The following is a 20,290-nucleotide window of genomic DNA, read 5'->3' as shown; positions in this document are numbered from 1 at the left end:
GCAGGACAACACTCAGAGAGAGAGAGAGAGGGGGAGAAAGCATGCCCCTTCTCCGTCTAGTCAAAGGCAGCACTCAAGTCAAGAAGCCAAACAAGGGAACCAAGAGACACACCACTCGATACTGGATATCACTCAGCATTGCAGGACCACACCGAGAGAGAAGCAGCAGAACGGTACCAACCTGTCTAACGAAGCTATTCGAGCTGTCCGAGAAACTCCCATCGGAACGTTTGAACTTGCCTTTCCGCTTTCCGCCTTTACCCTGTACAAATAAACCACACATCACACACTTTGGGTTTCAATTCTGTTGTTTTTACCTGTCAACATTACCTATTAGCATTAATTATCATGTTTGGTTGACGCAGAGACATTGTTAATACCATGATGTAATGTTACACTATTTGACACAATGTGCTAAGAACTCTTGACCACACAGAATACTGACTTAATTAAAATTCACAGACCCATCTGATCTCCTGGAACTGGTAACTGTAAGAACTAAGCCATTTGTAAAACATTTGAAGGTCCAAGGGCATGTCCAATTTCCGCATATTTTTGTCAATTAAAAGCTAAATGGTGCCATCTGAGTTAGACTTACCACAGTATCAAGATACCAATTTGTACATGGATGCGTGTGTGTGTGCTCTGATACATGTTAGAGACAACTTCAAGTCAAGACAGACTAAAAACATGTTACTGTGAACAGGATAAGGCAGTTATACTGGTAAGTATATCTTGATGTGCCCATCTCAAGGTGATTCTTACAGTCATTTTCAGATTGTATGAGCTAATGGCGCATTGGTAAACTGAACCCCGATGCACCTGAATTTATAAAAGCAAAATAATTATTACAATTTAGATCAATGTGTGTCTAGACAGATCTGTCCACGCATTGTACAAGTAATAACTAATGTTGTTACACAATTGTAACAGTCTCAACTCAGTGTTGTTATGTATAGAGGTAAAACTACAAGCCTGTCAAGCCAAATTACAACTTATTGGGTGAGTAAACACAGTATGCTCGTTGTAAATGATTGTCCCTATAGATGTTGGGCAAGCTGAAGGTAATACATGTACACCCTTGTTCAATAGGGGGATGTCCCTATAGATGTTCGGCAAGCTGTAGGTAATACACCCTTGTTCAATAGGGGAATGTCCCTATAGATGTTGGGCAAGCTGTAGGTAATACACCCTTGTTCAATAGGGGGATGTCCCTATAGATGTTGGGCAAGCTGTAGGTAATACACCCTTGTTCAATAGGGGGATGTCCCTGTAGATGTTGGGCAAGCTGTAGGTAATACACCCTTGTTCAATAGGGGAATGTCCCTATAGATGTTGGGCAAGCTGTAGGTAATACACCCTTGTTCAATAGGGGAATGTCCCTATAGATGTTCGGCAAGCTGTAGGTAATACACCCTTGTTCAATAGGGGGGAAAGCCTGCAATGATAACTTGATCGTGGCTTAACATTCGCTCTGGAATCTGATCATCCATCTCAAAAACACTTTAAGTTTCAGCACAAGAGATACCAAAAGTACTGCTGATGAGAAATTATTCAATGGACTTGCTGAGCACTAAGTTCAGAGTACACCACGATCACAAGAGATGACTGGTGTACAATGTAAAGTCACTAGTAAAACTAAAACTGTGCAATAAAATGAACCCAATAGCACCTCAAATTATGTTATTTAAAGTAATACAAATCAGATCTGATCGCACACACTCTAAAGAATCCCTAGGAGTAGACTTCCAGTGGTCTTTAAACAAGAGAGAGAGAGAGGGGGGGGGGGGGGGGGGGGGGGGGGTGGAAGGTCAGCTCCCTGCCAAAGTGAAGAAGGTTGTTCCCTGCAAGTGCAACCACCAACCACCAGGAATAGCACAGTGTGTTACATGTATACATCAACAGACAGACAAACCCTTGAACACTGTGAGTGTCAACAATATCTATAACACTACAAAAACAAATGGTGCACATCCCTATGTAATGTAACAAGAACCTTTCAATTTGAATATAATATATGCACCGAATGTACACAGAAAGTGGATCTGTAATGCTCAGACCTGGGAATGAGTAAAAGTGATTTGGGCGTACTGACGGGAAAATGTTGCGTTTTAAGCATTTTCAAGGGCACACGGAGGCTCTTTTTAGAAAAGGACTTCGTCGTATTTACGACGAAAGGCGTATCATTCCCAAGCCTAAATGCTTATTCTGTGCTATATTTATTCTTCATATAGTTTTACAAATAACAGGAAAGTGTCAGAAATTAAAACTCTGAAAACTGCATGATCTCGTTCAACGAGCTGTAATTATACTGTTTTTTGGGTGTTTTTTTTACTTTGTGGCTGTAAGAAACTAATGACTCAATGAGGGAACTTGTTTTAAAAGGCAACATTTCAATTGCGTGTTGAGTCAAGGCATTGTCTCACGAAGAAACAAACCTTCTTTTGTTGTCTTATGTGTTTGTAGGCTGCAGCTCCCGCTTACACTCCTTAGTCAAAGGCACGAGTGAGCTTTCAGTTTCGTGTATGGCCATATATATACTGATTTAGGCAGTCATACCCAAATTCCAGGGGATGCAGGATGCATGATGGCTGTTTTCGAGTTTCTATAACACATCAAACTTTAACATTGATTACAGGATCTCTTTTGTGCATACTTGGTCTTGTGCTTAGTGTTACACATGAAGGGGTATAAAGCACTGTCAGGTCTGAGAATCATTGAGTCATATAGAAAACACTGTTAGTTAAAACGTCCATACAAGGCACGGTCAGGACTACTGAGCTAAAGTGAGGCAGTGTTGTGGATAGATCCTCAAACTACAGTATGAAGACAAAACCAAACATGGCATACATGTGTGATAACCTATTCCCCTGTTATTCTCAACCACCGATGGCAATGGGCATCGATGGCACCTGCTGTGCACCTGGTACAAGTATAAACTTCATGCTTCAGTAAATCCACAATAATTTGAATAAATTACAACCACGCCTTATGAACCTCAAAAGCATAACTATAAGCAGCTAAACAAACCAACTGATAAACTGTTCAGTTTTTGTGTTATGTTCAGACTGTTCTGTAAATGGTTGGGTTTTTGATGTGTGTTGTGGATTTTTTTTAAAGCTAAAAGCTATAGACAACTGGATCAGCCATATTAAACCAGTAATTTGAGTAAGTCTAAACTCAGGACAACTAAAACTGAATCCAAAAGCTATGACCTCAGTAGTGGCCTGCAAAATCAGAGGGGGATCAATTCAAACCCTCAAAGAAAAACCTATATAATATTAATAATAATATAATAACGGGTATTAATATAGCGCCTTATCCGAAGTTCAAAGTGCGTATGCCGTGTGAGATGGAATTTTTTACACAATATATCACGCATTCACATCGGCCAGTAGATCAACAGCCTATAGGCGCTGCATCCACCTTTCACGGCCTATTATTCCAAGTCACACGGGTATTTTTGGTGGACATTTTTATCTACGCCTATACAATTTTGCCAGGAAAGACCCTTTTGTCAATCGTGGGATCTTTAACGTGCATACCCCTATGCAAAACAAACATAACCCTATTACCAAAATATTATTACTGTTATTATCACATTGGATAATAATTCAGCACAGTAGTTTCACTGTATGCACTTGTCCATCTGACCATTAACCTGTGAGTGTGAGTGTGACATTCATAAACAGTCCTCCCCCTGGGCTGTATAATTTCTGTGAGCAGATGTGGAGAGAATTCAACAACACACTCCCACAACCTGAGACAGCTGCCTCTTCCTGCGAGACAGGCCTTTGTCTGGACCAAGGCAAGGATCTATGATAACCTACTTTTCCAGTAAATTAGTATACTGGAGTGCAACACTGTTCCTTATTGCTGACATTTAAAATGTTGCAATGGTCTCAAAACACCTGAGTTGTTTATTGCAAACTTTCTCACCGACTTTATCTTCCCAGTATTCTATTGGAAGTATAACAAAAAAGCATTACTTTCAGAACACTTCTTCTTCTGGTTCGCTACTTTTAGAACACTGATGAGCTTAGTATGTAAAGCCAAAAAAAAAATAGGTGTGGTTACGGTAACATAGCCAAAAAAAATAGGGTAGGAAGGTAGGCAATCACTTTTTTTTTTTTTTACTTTTTTTTTCTAATGTGTACAAATTAAACCTACTTGACAGGGAAAAAAGTGTGCGACTCAGGCTTTCATTGCGTTTTCTGCACTCGTTTTGTTTTTTGTTTTTTGTTTTTTTGACAAATGTAATAAAAAGTTATAGGGTCGGCCCCTAAAAATAGGGTAGGTCGGGTTACCGTAACCACACCTATTTTTTTTTATGCCTAACTTGTAAGGCATAACAACAAACACTGATGAGCTCAGTATGTAACTGTGAGGCATAACAACAAACAAACAAACTATTTTTGTTTCTGATGGCAAGGGGAAACAACCCAGCGTGGGTACCTTTGGTTCCTTTATTCAATTTGTTGTTGTTGATTTTTTTTTATTCATTGCTTTGGGGATTGAACTATGTTTTTCATTGACACTCGGTATGTAGCTTTTTATTGGCACAACCTGTGTCCACTGGATGCAAACTCTGCAAATAAGAATTTTGACTTTCATAAATTCATATTTTTTTGAAGGGTCCAAACAGAAATTCTGGATTTCAGAAAGTGAAAAAGGCTCTGTCTGGGAATCAGAAACAAGGAACATTTTTAGGGGTGGGGCTAATTTTGTATCAAAACCCTTTAACATCATTCATCATTGATTCATTCTCATTCTGAAATTCAATGATAATTTTGAAAATAAGTAAAACCATTTTCTCATTTAAATCCTGCCCTCATTTTACTTTTACTTTTATGAACAGATGAGAATATGAAAAACAATATAATTCTATCCTTGCTTTGGAGCATGAGGGGTGGGGATACTTTCAGTGTCACCGCTTGAAGAAGTCTGCTGGTTCAAATTCTTCAGCATCTGGCGCTCAACACATTCCAGGGGCTGAACTGAACTGTATGAATCTATCATAAATTGAAATCCTAATAATCCCAATTATCTGATTCCTGCAATTATGTGCAGAACATCGATGTTAATACTGTTATGAGTTATTTCTAATATGCTGACTGTTAGCAAATGATAACAGGCATGTCGAGAAAAAAGATATCAAGCATGAGCCTTTTAGGCGAATGCTGATATCGTTTGTGAGACATGACTGTTATCATTTGCTAACAGTCCGCATATTAGAAATAACGGTTTTATTACCGTTTAATTCGACCAAAACAAACTTCGAAGCGACCCCGCGAATTAGACAGAACAGCCGCAATGGGAACTGGAGCGCTCCTACCTGATTATGCCTGTCAGTCAAAGAATTCTCGTGACCTGGGTCAGCCAATCAGAGTAATACTCCTGACGTGATGAATATTCACAGATCAAATGCGTTTGACACACAACAATCTCACAAGATAAACCATGTTCAACATGCGTTTTGGTTGCTTCGCTTTTTCTTGTTGAATAGAGAGCGACAGATTTCGAACCGACTCAAGACGGATGGGAAATGACGTAAAGATAAATTTGACGTAACGCGAGTGACGCAATTTCACTTGATTTTTCGAACTTAGTTAATTTAGATTTCAAGTGAGCAGGTCGGCATTTTACACTCAGTGGATGGGCGGTACCTTGCTGTTCCGTAAAGCACCCACCGACAAAACTCGCTTATCGATATTTTTTTGATAAAGAGAGTATTATCTGACAGCATTTGAAGTGTCATTCTGTAGAATAAATCACGCTGATCTTGTTGATTTAAATGTTTACTTTGTTTTGTCAATTTTTAGCTTGATAAACAAAAAGGGTCCCTGCCTGAACGTTATAACATTTAACAGGTCACCTAGAATCTGTCCTGATTGGTCAAAAAGCCATTTGGGTCACTGAATTGGTAATAAATTTGTATAGCATCGTTGTAAATATGTGTATAATTTCTAGGATTTGTAAAGTATAATTTGTAAACTTCTTGTATAGGAGTCTCTATGCACGCATTTGTAACAAAAACAATCACAAACAGTGTCAAAAGTGAAATGACTTAAAGTTAAATCAAAATCACATGATCTTGGCTGCAAAAAATATCAGGGAACAAAATGGAGCTCCTTTATCCCACCATTCAGACAAGATGTGCATGCAAACTGACCAACAGACATGTATACATGTAATGTATATATACACATTGACAGAATCAAACGATACACATTTCAATCCAAGAGACAGACCATCTGGCAGTCACACACAAACCAGTTGTTTGTATACATGGCCCAAAGTCAGAATAGGTGTCCATTTTTGTGACATACAAAATCAATTTTAAAAATGAACATTTTCTTTGTTTTGAAAATAGAGATGTATTTTAGAGCATAAATACGCAAGGAACAGCTATGATTTAAGAAAACTCATGTTTGATCACTTCACAGATTCAGGTTTAAAAGTTTGCAGGAGTTCATAACTTCACACCGTCACAAAATTTAGACTTGTTAAATCATTGTTGCTACATGTATTGGGTCTGTTTTAGACATCTGAGCAAATTGCTACAGCAAATTACTTTGCATTTCAAGCAAGTTAAACTTGTTTTGGCCACGCATGATGCAGATGTGAACTCCATTAATGGGAAGTTCATAACTTCACATAATTTACTTTTATTGGTATAATAAATTTAATTTATACTGGCAGGAAACAATTTGTTTTGTTTTTTAATCTGAAAAAGGTGAGCTGGAACATGAAGGTAATTTTTGAAGATGAAGTGTGGAGAAGATTGTTTGGTTATCTGTATTATTTATAGAAATTAATATTGTCACAATTTTTTCACAGCAAATATTGGCATAAGTTATCATTAAATCTACAATTTTGCTGTTTTTGTGCAAAATGTGCTTGAAAAGTACCATTAAAAGGATTTCAATACACCAAAATGTTTGTCTGACTCAAAGAGTTGGCAGAAACTGAAAGTATTTTTAGAATGCCCTAGGAGTTCATAACTTCACACCGTGACATCACAAACTATGGCTAATTCAAACCAAAGTAAGAAAGTGCATATGTCATCTTATTTTCTCTCCAGCTACTCTTTGTAATCAACATACAACTAAGTAATAAAAGTAAAAAATTTGTGAAAACAAACGATAACAAAAATCATAAAATGTGAGCGTGCGCATAACTTCACAAGAATTTTTGTTATGTTGGTCTCTAGTACAGTTACTGTATAATATATTTGCAAAACAATGACAAACTGAGAACACAGAGTTATAGTATAGGCTAAAGCTGCACTTATATTACAAAATCAGATTTTAATTGCCAAAATAAAACAAATTGTTTGAAACTTGTGAAAGTTCATAACTTCACATCAATCACACATTTATACTAAAATAACTAACTAAAGTCTCTTGCAAATAATTCTAAACAACTTAATGATTTACTTAACCAAACTCAGTCATGAAAACTGTTACCGAAATCATTATTTAGTTAGTGTTTATGTCAGCTGACTGTGTGTTCATAACTTCACATCATTTATTTAACTGAAAAGCTACGTACTAAAATCTGCTGGTAAATTAAAATAAAAATGACATCAAACTGTAACAGCCTACTCTGGAGAAGAGCAGCACATCATTTGAGGTAGTGATTTAGTGTAGTAAATTAATTATTGTGTATAAATCATACTCATGGCATGTGTTCATAACTTCACACCGTGGGGCTGAGGGTCAGTTGATGTGAAGTTATGTACACCGTGCAGTCAACCCAGATTCATGCTGGAATTATCAAAATGTAATTTTGAGGGTTGATATTCAGAAAACTTCTTACAAAATGTCCAGATAAAGTCAAATAAACTCTTTTGCTATTAACAAGGCATTATTTTAAACACGCCCTTGAAAAATGAGCTTGAGTTATGTGAAGTTATGAACTTCATGACAAAACGGCTAAGTACTTCAGAAAGAAACAGTCAGCAGCCAGTAGATTCTTTTTGTGATGAAAATCATGGTACAGTGTAATTTGGAAACTGAAAATAGTCATTTTACATATATTTTGGGTTTTGACATGAGTTAGTAACTCTCACATAAAAATAGTGCGCAAGACACAGAGAAAATGGCTAACTAAAGCATACTGCTTGACTTTAGTGACAAAAATTGCTTAGTATCTAAATCTAATGTACTTTTATATGCAAAATTGCTGTTCCACTACAACCTTAACTTTCATGGCTAGCATTTAAGGACAAAAAACACTCTCAGTGGAGATAGTAGGAAAGTTCATAACTTTCTCACAAGAATTTTTTATTTCTCAATTACTCAAACACCAATGAATGAACTTGATGCAAACTTTCAGTGTGACTGCTGCTAGTGGATCCAAATGCATTACAACGCTAGGTGTTCCCCAACCAGTCAATTTACTCTTTTTATAAGGCAAAAGGTTGGAAAGTTCATAACTCTTTTTTCACAAGAAAATCTGCACGTAAACTTCAAACTACTTTTGAACATGCAAAAACAAGTCAAACAACCCTTTTTAGGTTTTATACCTCTGCAAAACATACTGTAAAATACTTTTTTACAAAAATATATCAGGTTTCAATCTTTAATTATTATTTAGAGCTGATCAGTGAACAAAAATGAAGTCTTACGGAAATAGTTATGAACTTTCTGTGAAATTTTGTCTCCCCATTTTCTGCAGGCTCACTGACAAAATTCAAAAACTTTGCTTTGTCAAAGGTACATTTGAGTTTTACTGGCTCAGTGAAAAGTCATTCATGACATTCTGTCCCATAAATATGACAGAGTAGACCATGTTTCAATATGCTGTAAGGTCATGTCACAAAAAATGGCCAAAATGTAGTGCTGCTGACTTCAGATAATGGCGACATTTTCATTAAAAACAACAACTGAGCACACAATGTTTCTCTAGGTGTGTACTTCATACTTTTTTTTACAAGTCTCATTAATCTTTACAAGAATTTTATTTTTCTTTGATGTACATATCAGGTTAGAGCCAAGGTTGCAAAGCTATTTCAGCTGTGGACACCATTTCAGACTTAAGGCCACATGTATGTACACATTTAAACTTCAAGTACAAGGTACAGACAAGTGCCAGTACTGTGCACAGCAGCAAAATGTAAAACTAAAAGACACCTGTAAATTGTAATGTATTTATATTACATTAATCTGGAGCTTCTCTCCGCAAGGTGGGGACAAAGACTGAGATCATGTTCAGAAAGGGAAAGTTCAATTAGCCAGTTCAAGTCACCGGTCAACCGTCCAATAGCTTATGAGTCTTCTGACCAAATAGTTTTTCTGTTAAGCGGACAAAAGGTCAAACACTTTATTTAGGGAGGGGCATTCATAGAAATTAACTGTTCCGCGAGTTGCAAAGGATTTGCAGGCTTTCATGCTCGAGTACCTGTGCATCCATGAATTGAAAAATGTCCTTCACCGACTGAACTGTTGCTGTACCTTCACAAATGCCTAGTAGTAGTAATGGTAGCCCAAGATATAAAAATTAGTGTTTCGATCTAGACGAGAACAACTGAGAGTGAGACTGACTGTGAGACAAACAAAACTAATAATGAAACTGTTCTCATTCCAATCCTTAAAGATTTAACAAATACACTTCTTTGGAGCCATGACATTTGGACCAAAACATATTTAATTTTCAATCCACCAGGTCCACGCTACCTATTATCCTCACAGTCACAGTATAGAAACAACACGGGAGGAGGGCTCTCTAGTCTCACTGAATGAAATTACCTCAAAACAAAAACAGGCAAATTTACAATTACTTAAATTGAGTGCTAGTCTGCTACTATAATTTCTGAAGCTACATTTATTGTGCTCAGTTCAATACAGTTTTAAAAGATCCTGTGTTGTTGTTAGTGATACCCATTTCCATTCTAGTGTGTTGCAGAAAATAATCTTGTATCCTGCTAGTTTCAATACAATACAATTTACAAATATGAATGGAACTACAGAATCAAAGCAGAATATCTATGACGGTCAGTACATGTACTCTTTGGTTTTAGCATGTTCTGATTCTGAATGAAGACACGAATTTGCTTGTGCTTACAATGCAACTCAGTGACCCAGTTCACATTGTCTGCTACATAATCGCTGTATGTGGAATCGCTTATGAACTGTTGTTCCGCAATATCTGTCACGTTTCGGTAATATATTATTCACTTTTACAAAAAGATGCAATAACACTATGGAAACATGTCCAGCATCCATAATCGTCTCGTATTTTGGGGTTCCAATCTTATGCCATGGCACAGATTCCAAGAACTGCTTCCGGCAGAGAATCTGGAATTCTGGCACTGCCTTCCGATTTATCATGCACACGATCTGTTTCGACGAGAACATACAACAACAATGACAAAGCCATTGAGCAAAGGATTCAAACAGCAAGTCCAAATATGTTTCGTATTATTCGTCAGGAAGAGTAAATACCTGTGAAACTGGAGGCATATCTCGCTCTATGAAGTCCTGGAAGTGAGATGTAGGCTGCGCCATGTTAGCTTCCTGACTAATGCTGGAACGGACGCCATAAGCGCGTTTGTAGACTTCACACACATCAAATCCTCACATGGTAGTCATGAAAAACGAAATCGTTGTTAGAGCAAGAGATATCCAGCAGACGTAGTTTACACAGCGTACATTAACCTACTTCAGGCACCAATTTTCACACACTCTTTAGATGTTGACTTCCATAAGAGACCTACCGGGGTCATCCTCGGACTCGAAATTTAAAGGTTTGTGCACATTTTCGTTCCATCCAAAAAAACAAGTAAAACCGTTTTAAATTATCTCGTATTTAGTTATAAATGGTTATTTTTATAGGAATCTGTGAATAAAACGAATTTACAAAACAATTTCTGTCATTTCTACTTAATTTTCAATGTCCCATTCGGGCCTCACATACCAAAAATAATGACGACAGAGTGTAATTGTAACGCGCCATCTCATTGGTTCATCCGGCCAAAGCACCTGCGAAGTAGGCCTATGCATGCAACTTTCGCTTATGTTCCGAAATATCGAAAGCAGCTGTGTCCCCTGGCATTATGCCCGTGTGAGTTATTTAAATTTTATGTGCAGTGCTTGCCAAATGTTAAAGAATACACATACTCACAGCCATCGCTCAGCCGGAACAAGACAAAACAAAACTGGCCGTATTAATTATGCTCCGGTGAATTTTCTCTGCGGCCAGCCCCGGATATATTGCGCACTGTCTGATATTCAATAAAGTGTCATTGGCATCGAACGGACAATGACGTTATCGAGCGAAAATGTCTTTCTTTTCAGCCCACCACATTTGTTTTATTCGTTTATTTATTTTGATTTGTATCTTATTTTATATTTTTATTTGTGGGTTTTGTGTGTGTGTGTGCCGTGTGTGTGTGTGTTTGTGTGTGTGTGTGTGTGTGTGTGTGTGTGTGTGTTTGTGTGTGGTCAAGTATGATGATTGAAGTTATTGAACTCACACCTGAACAACTTGCCACTGACAACAAAAAGCTCTGACAAACTGAGCGGCGAACTCATGGATTTGATTTTATCGTTTTCGGCGTCAGTGGGTATATTTTTTGGATTTTTGCTTGTCAAGTTCGGGTTTGTTTGTTTTTGCTCTGATTTGTTTTGATCTGGGGTTTTTTTCATTTTGTTTGCTGTTGCTTATCACAGTTTTTTTTATTTTTTTATTTTTTGTCAGTTTTGTTTTCCGGCTTGTAGTCGGTTTGCTTCGTTTTGTTGTTACTGTTGTTTGTTTGTATTTACAAGTAGGCCTACATGAATCATCAATTCTCTCTCTCTCTCTCTGTCTCTCTCTCTCTCTCTCTCTCTCTCTCTCTCTCTCTCTCTCCGACAGCGGCTGTCACAGACGGACATAACGTACTGCATTATATTTTCAATGCCAATGACATTCTTGCAAATGTCTGTGTGTATATGTGTGATTATAATAGTCCCTCTCCTGGCGCGGAGGGTTGGTTGACTTGAAAAAAGCTCGCTTGTAGTGCTATAGGGCTCCACAACCCTCGTAAATCTCCCTCTCTCTGAGGGACGGAGAGACAGAGCGAAACCGGCTGAGAGTGAGAATGCCAGTGTGTGTGTCAGTGTTGAAGGACGGAGAGATATAGAGCTAAACTGAGAGTGAAAATGTCAGTGTGTGTGTGTGTGTTTGTGTGTGTGCCGTGTCAGTGTGTGTGTGTGCTGGTTTGACTGAGACTGAGAGAGAGAGAGAGAGAGAGAGAGAGAGAGAGAGAGAGAGAGAGAGAGAGAGAGAGAGAGAGAGAGAGAGAGAGAGAGAGAGAGAGAGAGAGAGAGAGAGAGAGAGAGACTGAGGGAGAGAGTATCAATTAGTACAATTATGTGACCCATATTAATTACCCCCCCTATTTCCCCATTGACAAGAACCTTGGGTTTATCGTCATATATGTTTAAAAAAAACCAGTGTATTTTACCGTTCTCTCTCTCTCTCTCTCTCTCTCTCTCTCTCTCTCTCTCTCTCGCTCACACACACTCTCACACAAACACACACACACCCCCATCCCTTCTTACTGAGTCGCCCCCTGTCACACAGTCAAGTTAGTCAACAAAAGAAACAGCATGTTCAAGGATGAAATAGTTTATTTGTTACCACAAGAGCTGACATTCACAAAGTCATAAATATACACACGTACACAACTGTGTTCACCAAACAACACAATCGGCAATCACAGAAAAATATTGATTTCATATGCTACGCGGTTCATGAGGTTTCGTTCACCCGGCGGGCGGTTTTTGTCGGCAACTTCAAGTGCCTGCGATCGAGCAGAAAATGTCAGGTTCCTGTCAACTCAGTAGTTGCTTCGTTATTAGTGTGACTGCCTTGCGTGGTTCTGTTACTTCTTAATCACACAAACAATGAGGTACTGTGACAATTTTAAATACATAATTATGTAATCACGGCAAGTCACGATCATTAGTTACTACAACTATACACTGACTGACTAGTATGATGATATGAAATAGTGACATGTACTTGCAAAGCTGAGGATAACATGTGATATCAGTGCAGTAGATTTGAATAAAAAGCATCTGTTTGAATTTAAAAACTTAGAAAACAACGATCACATCAAAAATGATAGAGGTAAGAAATAATCGTGCGGCTTCATGATATCAAACTGAGATGGTTTTACAGTTTCAGTCTTGAAAAGCTCTGGCGTGCGATGTGCTAAAACACTGCTGTTACTTCCCTTGCATTGTAACCTCGCAGCTAAGATAAATCCTTTTCCCAAACCCTCTTTCTCCAAAGCTGCCCTTTTGTTGTTCTATGGAAAATTTCATACGATTTCAGGCTTACACGCCCAGTAAAAAAAATAACGACGGAATCAGCATTGTTATGACGTAAAAACAAACCAACTACAGAATCAGCATTGAAGTTATGACATTTAAAAAAATGTTTTAGTTCAAGCAACCATCGCCGGAGGAGAGAAAGTTCAACTGTATCAGTTGTTCTGTTCATGACAAGTACATGTCAGTCGTTGAACATTGTGAAGCTTACGATGGCAGAAAATGTATCAGCTACGACAATATAAAAAATATCAAAATCAGCTGTACTTGTAAATTGTTGTTGGTGTTTCTGGTACTGGTGACTACATGGTCCTTGTTATCTTGTTCTTGGTCTTCTCACCTCAAGTCTCGTGTTCCTATTCTCTACTCGAACAGACCAATGCAACTGTTTCAACAAAGAACACAATATTAAAAAAAACAATTGAAAAAAAGTAGGTTCAGAAAGCATCATTATAAACAATACACACTGGTCCCGGCAACTGATGGCAAGAGATGTTGCATGCGCGAGTGTGGTCCAAGCCTTAAACCATCTCGTCTGACCTCCGGTGGGGAACCCACATAGACAACATCTGCAAAAAAAGCCAGCTCCACCTTAAGGCCCGGTCACACAGCCCAAAAGTCGCGTAAACGCACGAATCACGCATAAAATTTGGTTGTGCGTGCTTGTGGGTCGAGAATTTGACCATTTTCGCTGATTTACGCGATGATAATCACCGATGAATTGCGCAAGAACTACGGAAAGATCACGCAAAAATCACTAACAAACCACGCACTACATCGCATAGGTAGCCTACGCAAAGGTCCACGGAAAACCACGTAGGCCTATAATCTGCGCACTATCACTAATGAACTGCGGTATGATTCGCGCATGAACTGCGCAAGGAAACAAAAAAGTGATTGTACAACAGCAGCAGTATCAGGAGTAGTACCGTGGAACCCCCCCCCCCCCCCTTTTGAGACCCCCCCCCCCCCCATTTTAAAACTTCCTCCCTTTTAAGACCCTGTTTTCTTATACTTTCTATTCATAACCTCTGTAAAATTACGCCCATTTTAAGACTCCCTCCTTTTTACATTTAGTCAAGTTTTGACTAAATGTTTTAACATAGAGGGGGGAATCGAGACGAGGGTCGTGGTGTGTGTGTGTGTGTGTGTGTAGAGCGATTCAGAGTAAACTACTGGACCGATCTTTATGAAATTTGACATGAGAGTTCCTGGGAATGATATCCCCGGACGTTTTTTCTTTTTTTCGATAAATATCTTTGATGACGTCATATCCGGCTTTTTGAGGCGGCACTGTCACACCCTCATTTTTAAATCAAATTGGTTGAAATTTTGGCCAAGCAATCTTCGACAAAGGCCGGACTTTGGTATTGCATTTCAGCTTGGTGGCTTAAAAATTAATTAATGACTTTGGTCATTAAAAATCTGAACATTGTAAAAAAAATTTAAAAAATTATAAAACGATCCAAATTTACGTTCATCTTATTTTTCATCATTTCTTGATTCCAAAAACATATAAATATGTTATATTTGGATTAAAAACAAGCTCTGAAAATTAAAAATATACAAAATATGATCAAATATTTTTTTTCGAAATCATTTTAAAAACACTTCCATCTTATTCCTTGTCGGTTCCTGATTCCAAAAACATATAGATATGCTATGTTTGGAATAAAAACACGCTCAGAAAGTTAAAACGAAGAGATGTACAGTAAAGCGTGCTATGAAGCACAGCGCAATTACCGCTACCGCGCCAAACAGGCTCGTCACTTTCACTGCCTTTTGCACTAGCGGCGGACTACGTTCAGTTTCATTCTGTGAGTTCCACAGCTTGACTAAATGTAGTAATTTCGCCTTACGCGACTTGTTAAAACCTGATTTTGTTCATTTATTTGGAGGTCTTCAAAGGGGGGTTCACTGTATCCCGAACGTTTGTGGGGAGAGATATACAGGTACATGTATAGACATCTCATTGTGTTTGTGGGGAGAGATATACAGGTACATGTATAGACATCTAATTGTGTTTGTGGGGAGAGATATACAGGTACATGTATAGACATCTAATTGTGTTTGTGGGGAGAGATATACAGGTACATGTATAGACATCTAATTGTGTTTGTGGGGAGAGATATACAGGTACATGTATAGACATCTAATTGTGTTTGTGGGGAGAGATATACAGGTACATGTATAGACATCTAATTGTGTTTGTGGGGAGAGATATACAGGTACATGTATAGACATCTAATTGTGTTTGTGGGGAGAGATATACAGGTACATGTATAGACATCTAATTGTGTTTGTGGGGAGAGATATACAGGTACATGTATAGACATCTAATTGTGTTTGTGGGGAGAGATATACAGGTACATGTATAGACATCTAATTGTGTTTGTGGGGAGAGATATACAGGTACATGTATAGACATCTCATTGTGTTTGTGGGGAGAGATATACAGGTACATGTATAGCCATCTAATTGTGTTTCTTTCTTTTCTTTTTTTCCGGTCATTTCGCTTCGTCCAGTTTGGAAGCGACAGAAAAAAGTCACAATACCAGTTACCAACGATTTTTTTTCTGATTTTCATTTTCATTACTTTATTGTCCTATCGCTGGGAAATTCGGGTCGCTTCCTCCCAGTGGAAAGCCAGCAGCAACAGAGTCGCGCTACCCAGGTGTCTGCGTGTTTAGATGTAATCAGTCACCCTGGTTGCACTTATGGCCGAGGTCTTTTACGTGCCGAGGTCTTTTACGTGCCATAGTGGTGACACGGGGGTGGAACATGGAGTTGACCCGTGTCCGTCCCGGCTTCGAACCTGTAACCCTAGGACCACAAGTGCAGTGCTCTACCAACTGAGCTACCGGACCCTAATGTTTACCTTGTTTGTCCACTTGGAGCTCCGATAGGTCGTATCTCTTGTTAATGTTTCGTTGTGTCTATCAAACCTTTCCAGTTTTGTTTGCGTTCTCTTACACTAGATAATACATAACGTGGCATTAATTTCAAGGGCAGATGATAGACTATGGTCCCCTTCAGTCCGCAGCCCCCCTCCCCACCTCACTCCGAAAATCTCATCATGTAAAGATTGTCCATGAACCCAAGGTAATCTTGTGTTTTACCTTAAATCGATTACGTTTTGACTATGGTGTTTATTTACATGTAGAAATATATTTACATAACACATGTGCTGTTTTAATCAGTCCGACTACTGTTTGACTATGGTGTTTATTTACATGTAGAAATATATTTACATGATGCTGTTTGAATCATATTAAAACACCTAACGCAACAAAGGCAAAATCCAAACAAAAACATCAACATACTCTCACCCAAACAAATCAACAACAGTATTTTATGCAGACCTTCTGCTTCCATCACAGCAGCCTGGACTGATTTTGTTCAATCCATAGAGGTGAAGAATTTAACATTGCCATACAGGAACGCGTGAGAACTTCAGAATTTTGCCACTTCAAAAATGGCTTGAAGGCAATATATCTGAAGTTCAGAACGTTTTGATTTTGGCACACAGACTCGCGTTTTGACTTACATGGCAGTCTTATTCTTCAGTGTCTGGCCTTCCGAAAAGACCGAAGCCGATGATCTCCAAACAGCCGCTCCGACACTGAACCTGACCCCTCTGACCTTGGCGTCCAAGGCCACGGTGAAGGTCGATCTCAAGGTGGTTGGTAATATAACTCTGTCAGGCTTTTGAAACTTAACTCATCCTGTTCGTGTCTTTTGCGTTCACAATCACAGTGTACTCAGTTTCGATGACTTCTTGTGGTTAGAACCAATATTTGATGCAAACTTGCGCTGTGTTCTCCACTGCAGAAAGACACAGAACCATGACGGCGAAGCTAACAGAGTGAGAGTAAGGCAGGCCCGGCACGAAACCTAAACATCAAAATTCAAGTAAATCACTGCGTAGGGGAGTCGAGTTGAAAGCGGTTGGGGTTGGAGAGGGGAGACTGAGGGGGGTGGGGGGGAAGGGGGATGGGGGTGGAGTGATGGAGGCTGGAGGAGTGTAACAAAAAAGGCGAACACTGGACGGGTTTTAATTGTAAGCAATTAGGCAACCGCGCGTGATCAGTTCATTCCAGCCCGAAAGTCTGCCAAGGCTCTAGGACTTGGAGAGCCGAGCCCTGATGAGAAGGAAGATGAAAGACAAGACACGTAAGCCGATCAGCAAGGCGAACAGGCAGCCCACGTTCTGGTAGGTGTTGTCCTGAAACAGCCAACAAGAATTCATTAAAGACATACAATATCAATTTTTTTTAAATCAAACGAAAAAAAAAGCAATTTATACGTATCTGTTTGATCCTCTGTTTTGAAGAGAAATCCCTGACGTAAAAAGCCAAACAAACTTCAAAAGGACGTCGTAACGTAAGTGATGGCATCATGTGAAAATTCGGTCACTTCTTCTGCATGTCTAAGTGACAAAGAATTTCGAGAGTAGAGAATGAATGTCAAGGTCACCGCCAGGCTGTGTCTGTATCGGTATCTTACATCATTCACATATCTCCCTTCCACTGACTCGTCATAATTATACTCGCCAACAAAAGATAATACATATGCTGTGCTTCTTTCCAAGTTGTGATTTTTAAAAATGAAAGAATCATAAAACAAAGAAAAGAATCAGAAACTTTGTTCATTTTGTTTTGAAACTGTGTTTGATTCAAAGTGATAAGTCTTCATAAAAAGAACGCGCGCACACACGCACGCACGCACGCACACACGCACGCACACAAGCATTAAAACGAGATGAAAAAACAAGGCCGAGTTTGGCCGAAGAGGTGCAAAGGAGATAGACAGGGGAACTATAATGCTGAACTTACTTCGGAGTAGCTGATTGAGGTCAGAACATCTTGTCCGCTCGTGTAGCGGCATTTTGTTGCGATGTCACGGCATGCTGAGAAATGATAATACAAAAAATATGTCACAAAAAATGATAATAATGATAAGGGTATTTATATGACGCATATCCTAGAATAATTCAAAGCTCCTTAAAATCCATCTTCAATATAATTATCTTCATTACAGCAACAGTACACATTTGAAAAATAAAACAAATAAATAGAAACACAACCACGTACACAATGCACAATTCAAATAAAAAACGCTCGCGCTGGACCCGAGTACTCTTCACTGATTGGCTCGCTCCCCCAGTATGAAAGTTTTTGTCTTGTGCACGTTTAAGACCAAGTGATTGATCTGTGTGAATTACAGGCATTCCCTTTGCTATAGTAAATACATTGCATGCGAGCCGAGGATGTGCGTGGTGACGGGCCTTTCTCTTTTATTTGTAATTTGATCACAGTGAAAATGCACACACTCACATTCACACACACACACACACACACACTCTCTCTCCCTCACTCCCTCTCTCTCTTCCTCTCTATCTCTCTCTCTTACACACACACACACACACACACACACACACACACACACACACACACGCACACACACACACACACACACGAGTACAGACTCATGCACTCGCACGCGCACGCACACACACACACACACACACACACACACACACACACACACACACACACACACACACACACAGTAATACTAACACATGTGCACAAAATGAACACACACACACACCGAGCGAGAGAAAAAGACGTCAAAGACTAGACTTTTGACCGTGACGTCATCTTTTTATGACGCTATATTTCTCGTCAATGTGTGACGCGTTCGGCTGTTCTATGAGACTGCCTGGCTGGCTGTGGCTCCGCGAATTCCCCCCGCCGCCAAGTCGTTTTTTTGTGGTTTATTTCGCATTTAGGTCCCAGGTAACATTATGAAGTTTTAATACGATCAATCGGACCTATTATCAAGTTAGTGTATCAACTTTTGAACGAACTGCGCCCAGTAGTTTCCCAGCAATAAGCTGTTAAGTCGAGACACACACACACACACACAGACAATTAAAGTCTGCTGGACCCTTGTACTAGCGTACTCGGGGATAAATCGAAACTATAATCCCAAATGATCACTACACATAATGATGGGACACCATCGCAAACACACACACACGCACACACACACACACAGGCACGTGCGGGCACATACAAACGCGTGACTAGAGCAAAATACTAAAATGAAACCTCTTAAAATATGCCAGACTATTTACAATGTTACGCAATGAGGAAGCGGATGCAAGGAACCAACATTTGTTGGCTGAGAGAACCGTGGTAGTGTGTTGTATCAGAAGCCAATCGAGGTGAAAAGTGATTATTTTTACTTTGATATTTGATTCATTTCCAAAAAGAACATTATAAGCACGATTGAGTCTTGACGGATATATTTGATGTGGGACACTATTTTACCATCTTTACCTCATTCATTGTTCGTTATTCTTGGGTTCTAGTACTGTAGATGTCCACACGAAGTGATCACCGTTCACATCTGTCACCAGGACCAGTGACTCTAATTGAGATGATACAGTATCATTGACTTGTATTGTGTCTTACCGTAGTGCTGCCCACAAACTGACCATAGTTGCTCCGCCTCGTGAAAACTGTCCGCTTCACCGTCTCAGATTTTTCCAGGATTTTACTTGGGAAAAGACCATCCCTCCACTTGGTCACATACCATCCCTCCACTTGGTCACATACCATCCCTCCACTTGGTCACATACCATCCCTCCACTTGGTCACATACCATCCCTCCACTTGGTCACATACCATCCCTCCACTTGGTCACATACCATCCCTCCACTTGGTCACATACCATCCCTCCACTTGGTCACATACCATCCCTCCACTTGGTCACATACCATCCCTCCACTTGGTCACATACCATCCCTCCACTTGGTCACATACCATCCCTCCACTTGGTCACATACCATCCCTCCACTGGGTCACATACCATCCCTCCACTTGGTCACATACCATCCCTCCACTTGGTCACATACCATCCCTCCACTTGGTCACTTACCATCCCTCCACTTGGTCACA

General features: G+C 39.4%; 2 protein-coding genes across 4 annotated transcripts in view; both read right to left on the bottom strand.

The window, feature by feature from the left end:
- LOC138958042 (voltage-dependent L-type calcium channel subunit beta-1-like) overlaps positions 1-10,716 on the bottom strand; it is a 76,940-nt gene extending 66,224 nt beyond the window's left edge. For 2 of the 3 annotated variants that reach the window (XM_070329088.1, XM_070329089.1), the window contains exons 1-2: positions 10,449-10,716; positions 182-262 (exon numbers count right to left, since the gene is read on the bottom strand). In XM_070329088.1, the coding sequence (XP_070185189.1) occupies positions 182-262; positions 10,449-10,511 (144 nt within the window). In that variant the 5' untranslated portion in view covers positions 10,512-10,716. The remainder of the gene's footprint in view (positions 1-181; positions 263-10,448) is intronic. The other variant, XM_070329090.1, reaches the window with a different exon arrangement.
- A 5,817-nt stretch (positions 10,717-16,533) lies between these two features.
- The window catches only part of LOC138958040 (protein white-like), a 65,128-nt gene continuing 61,371 nt past the window's right edge, over positions 16,534-20,290 (bottom strand). The window contains exons 18-19 of the mRNA XM_070329086.1: positions 18,158-18,231; positions 16,534-17,547 (exon numbers count right to left, since the gene is read on the bottom strand). Coding sequence (XP_070185187.1) covers positions 17,443-17,547; positions 18,158-18,231 — 179 coding nt within the window. The 3' untranslated portion in view covers positions 16,534-17,442. The remainder of the gene's footprint in view (positions 17,548-18,157; positions 18,232-20,290) is intronic.

The sequence above is a fragment of the Littorina saxatilis genome, linkage group LG2 (genome assembly GCF_037325665.1).
Source record: "Littorina saxatilis isolate snail1 linkage group LG2, US_GU_Lsax_2.0, whole genome shotgun sequence".
Taxonomy (NCBI): Eukaryota; Metazoa; Mollusca; class Gastropoda; order Littorinimorpha; family Littorinidae; genus Littorina; species Littorina saxatilis.
This window is presented reverse-complemented; position numbering and strand designations above follow the sequence as displayed.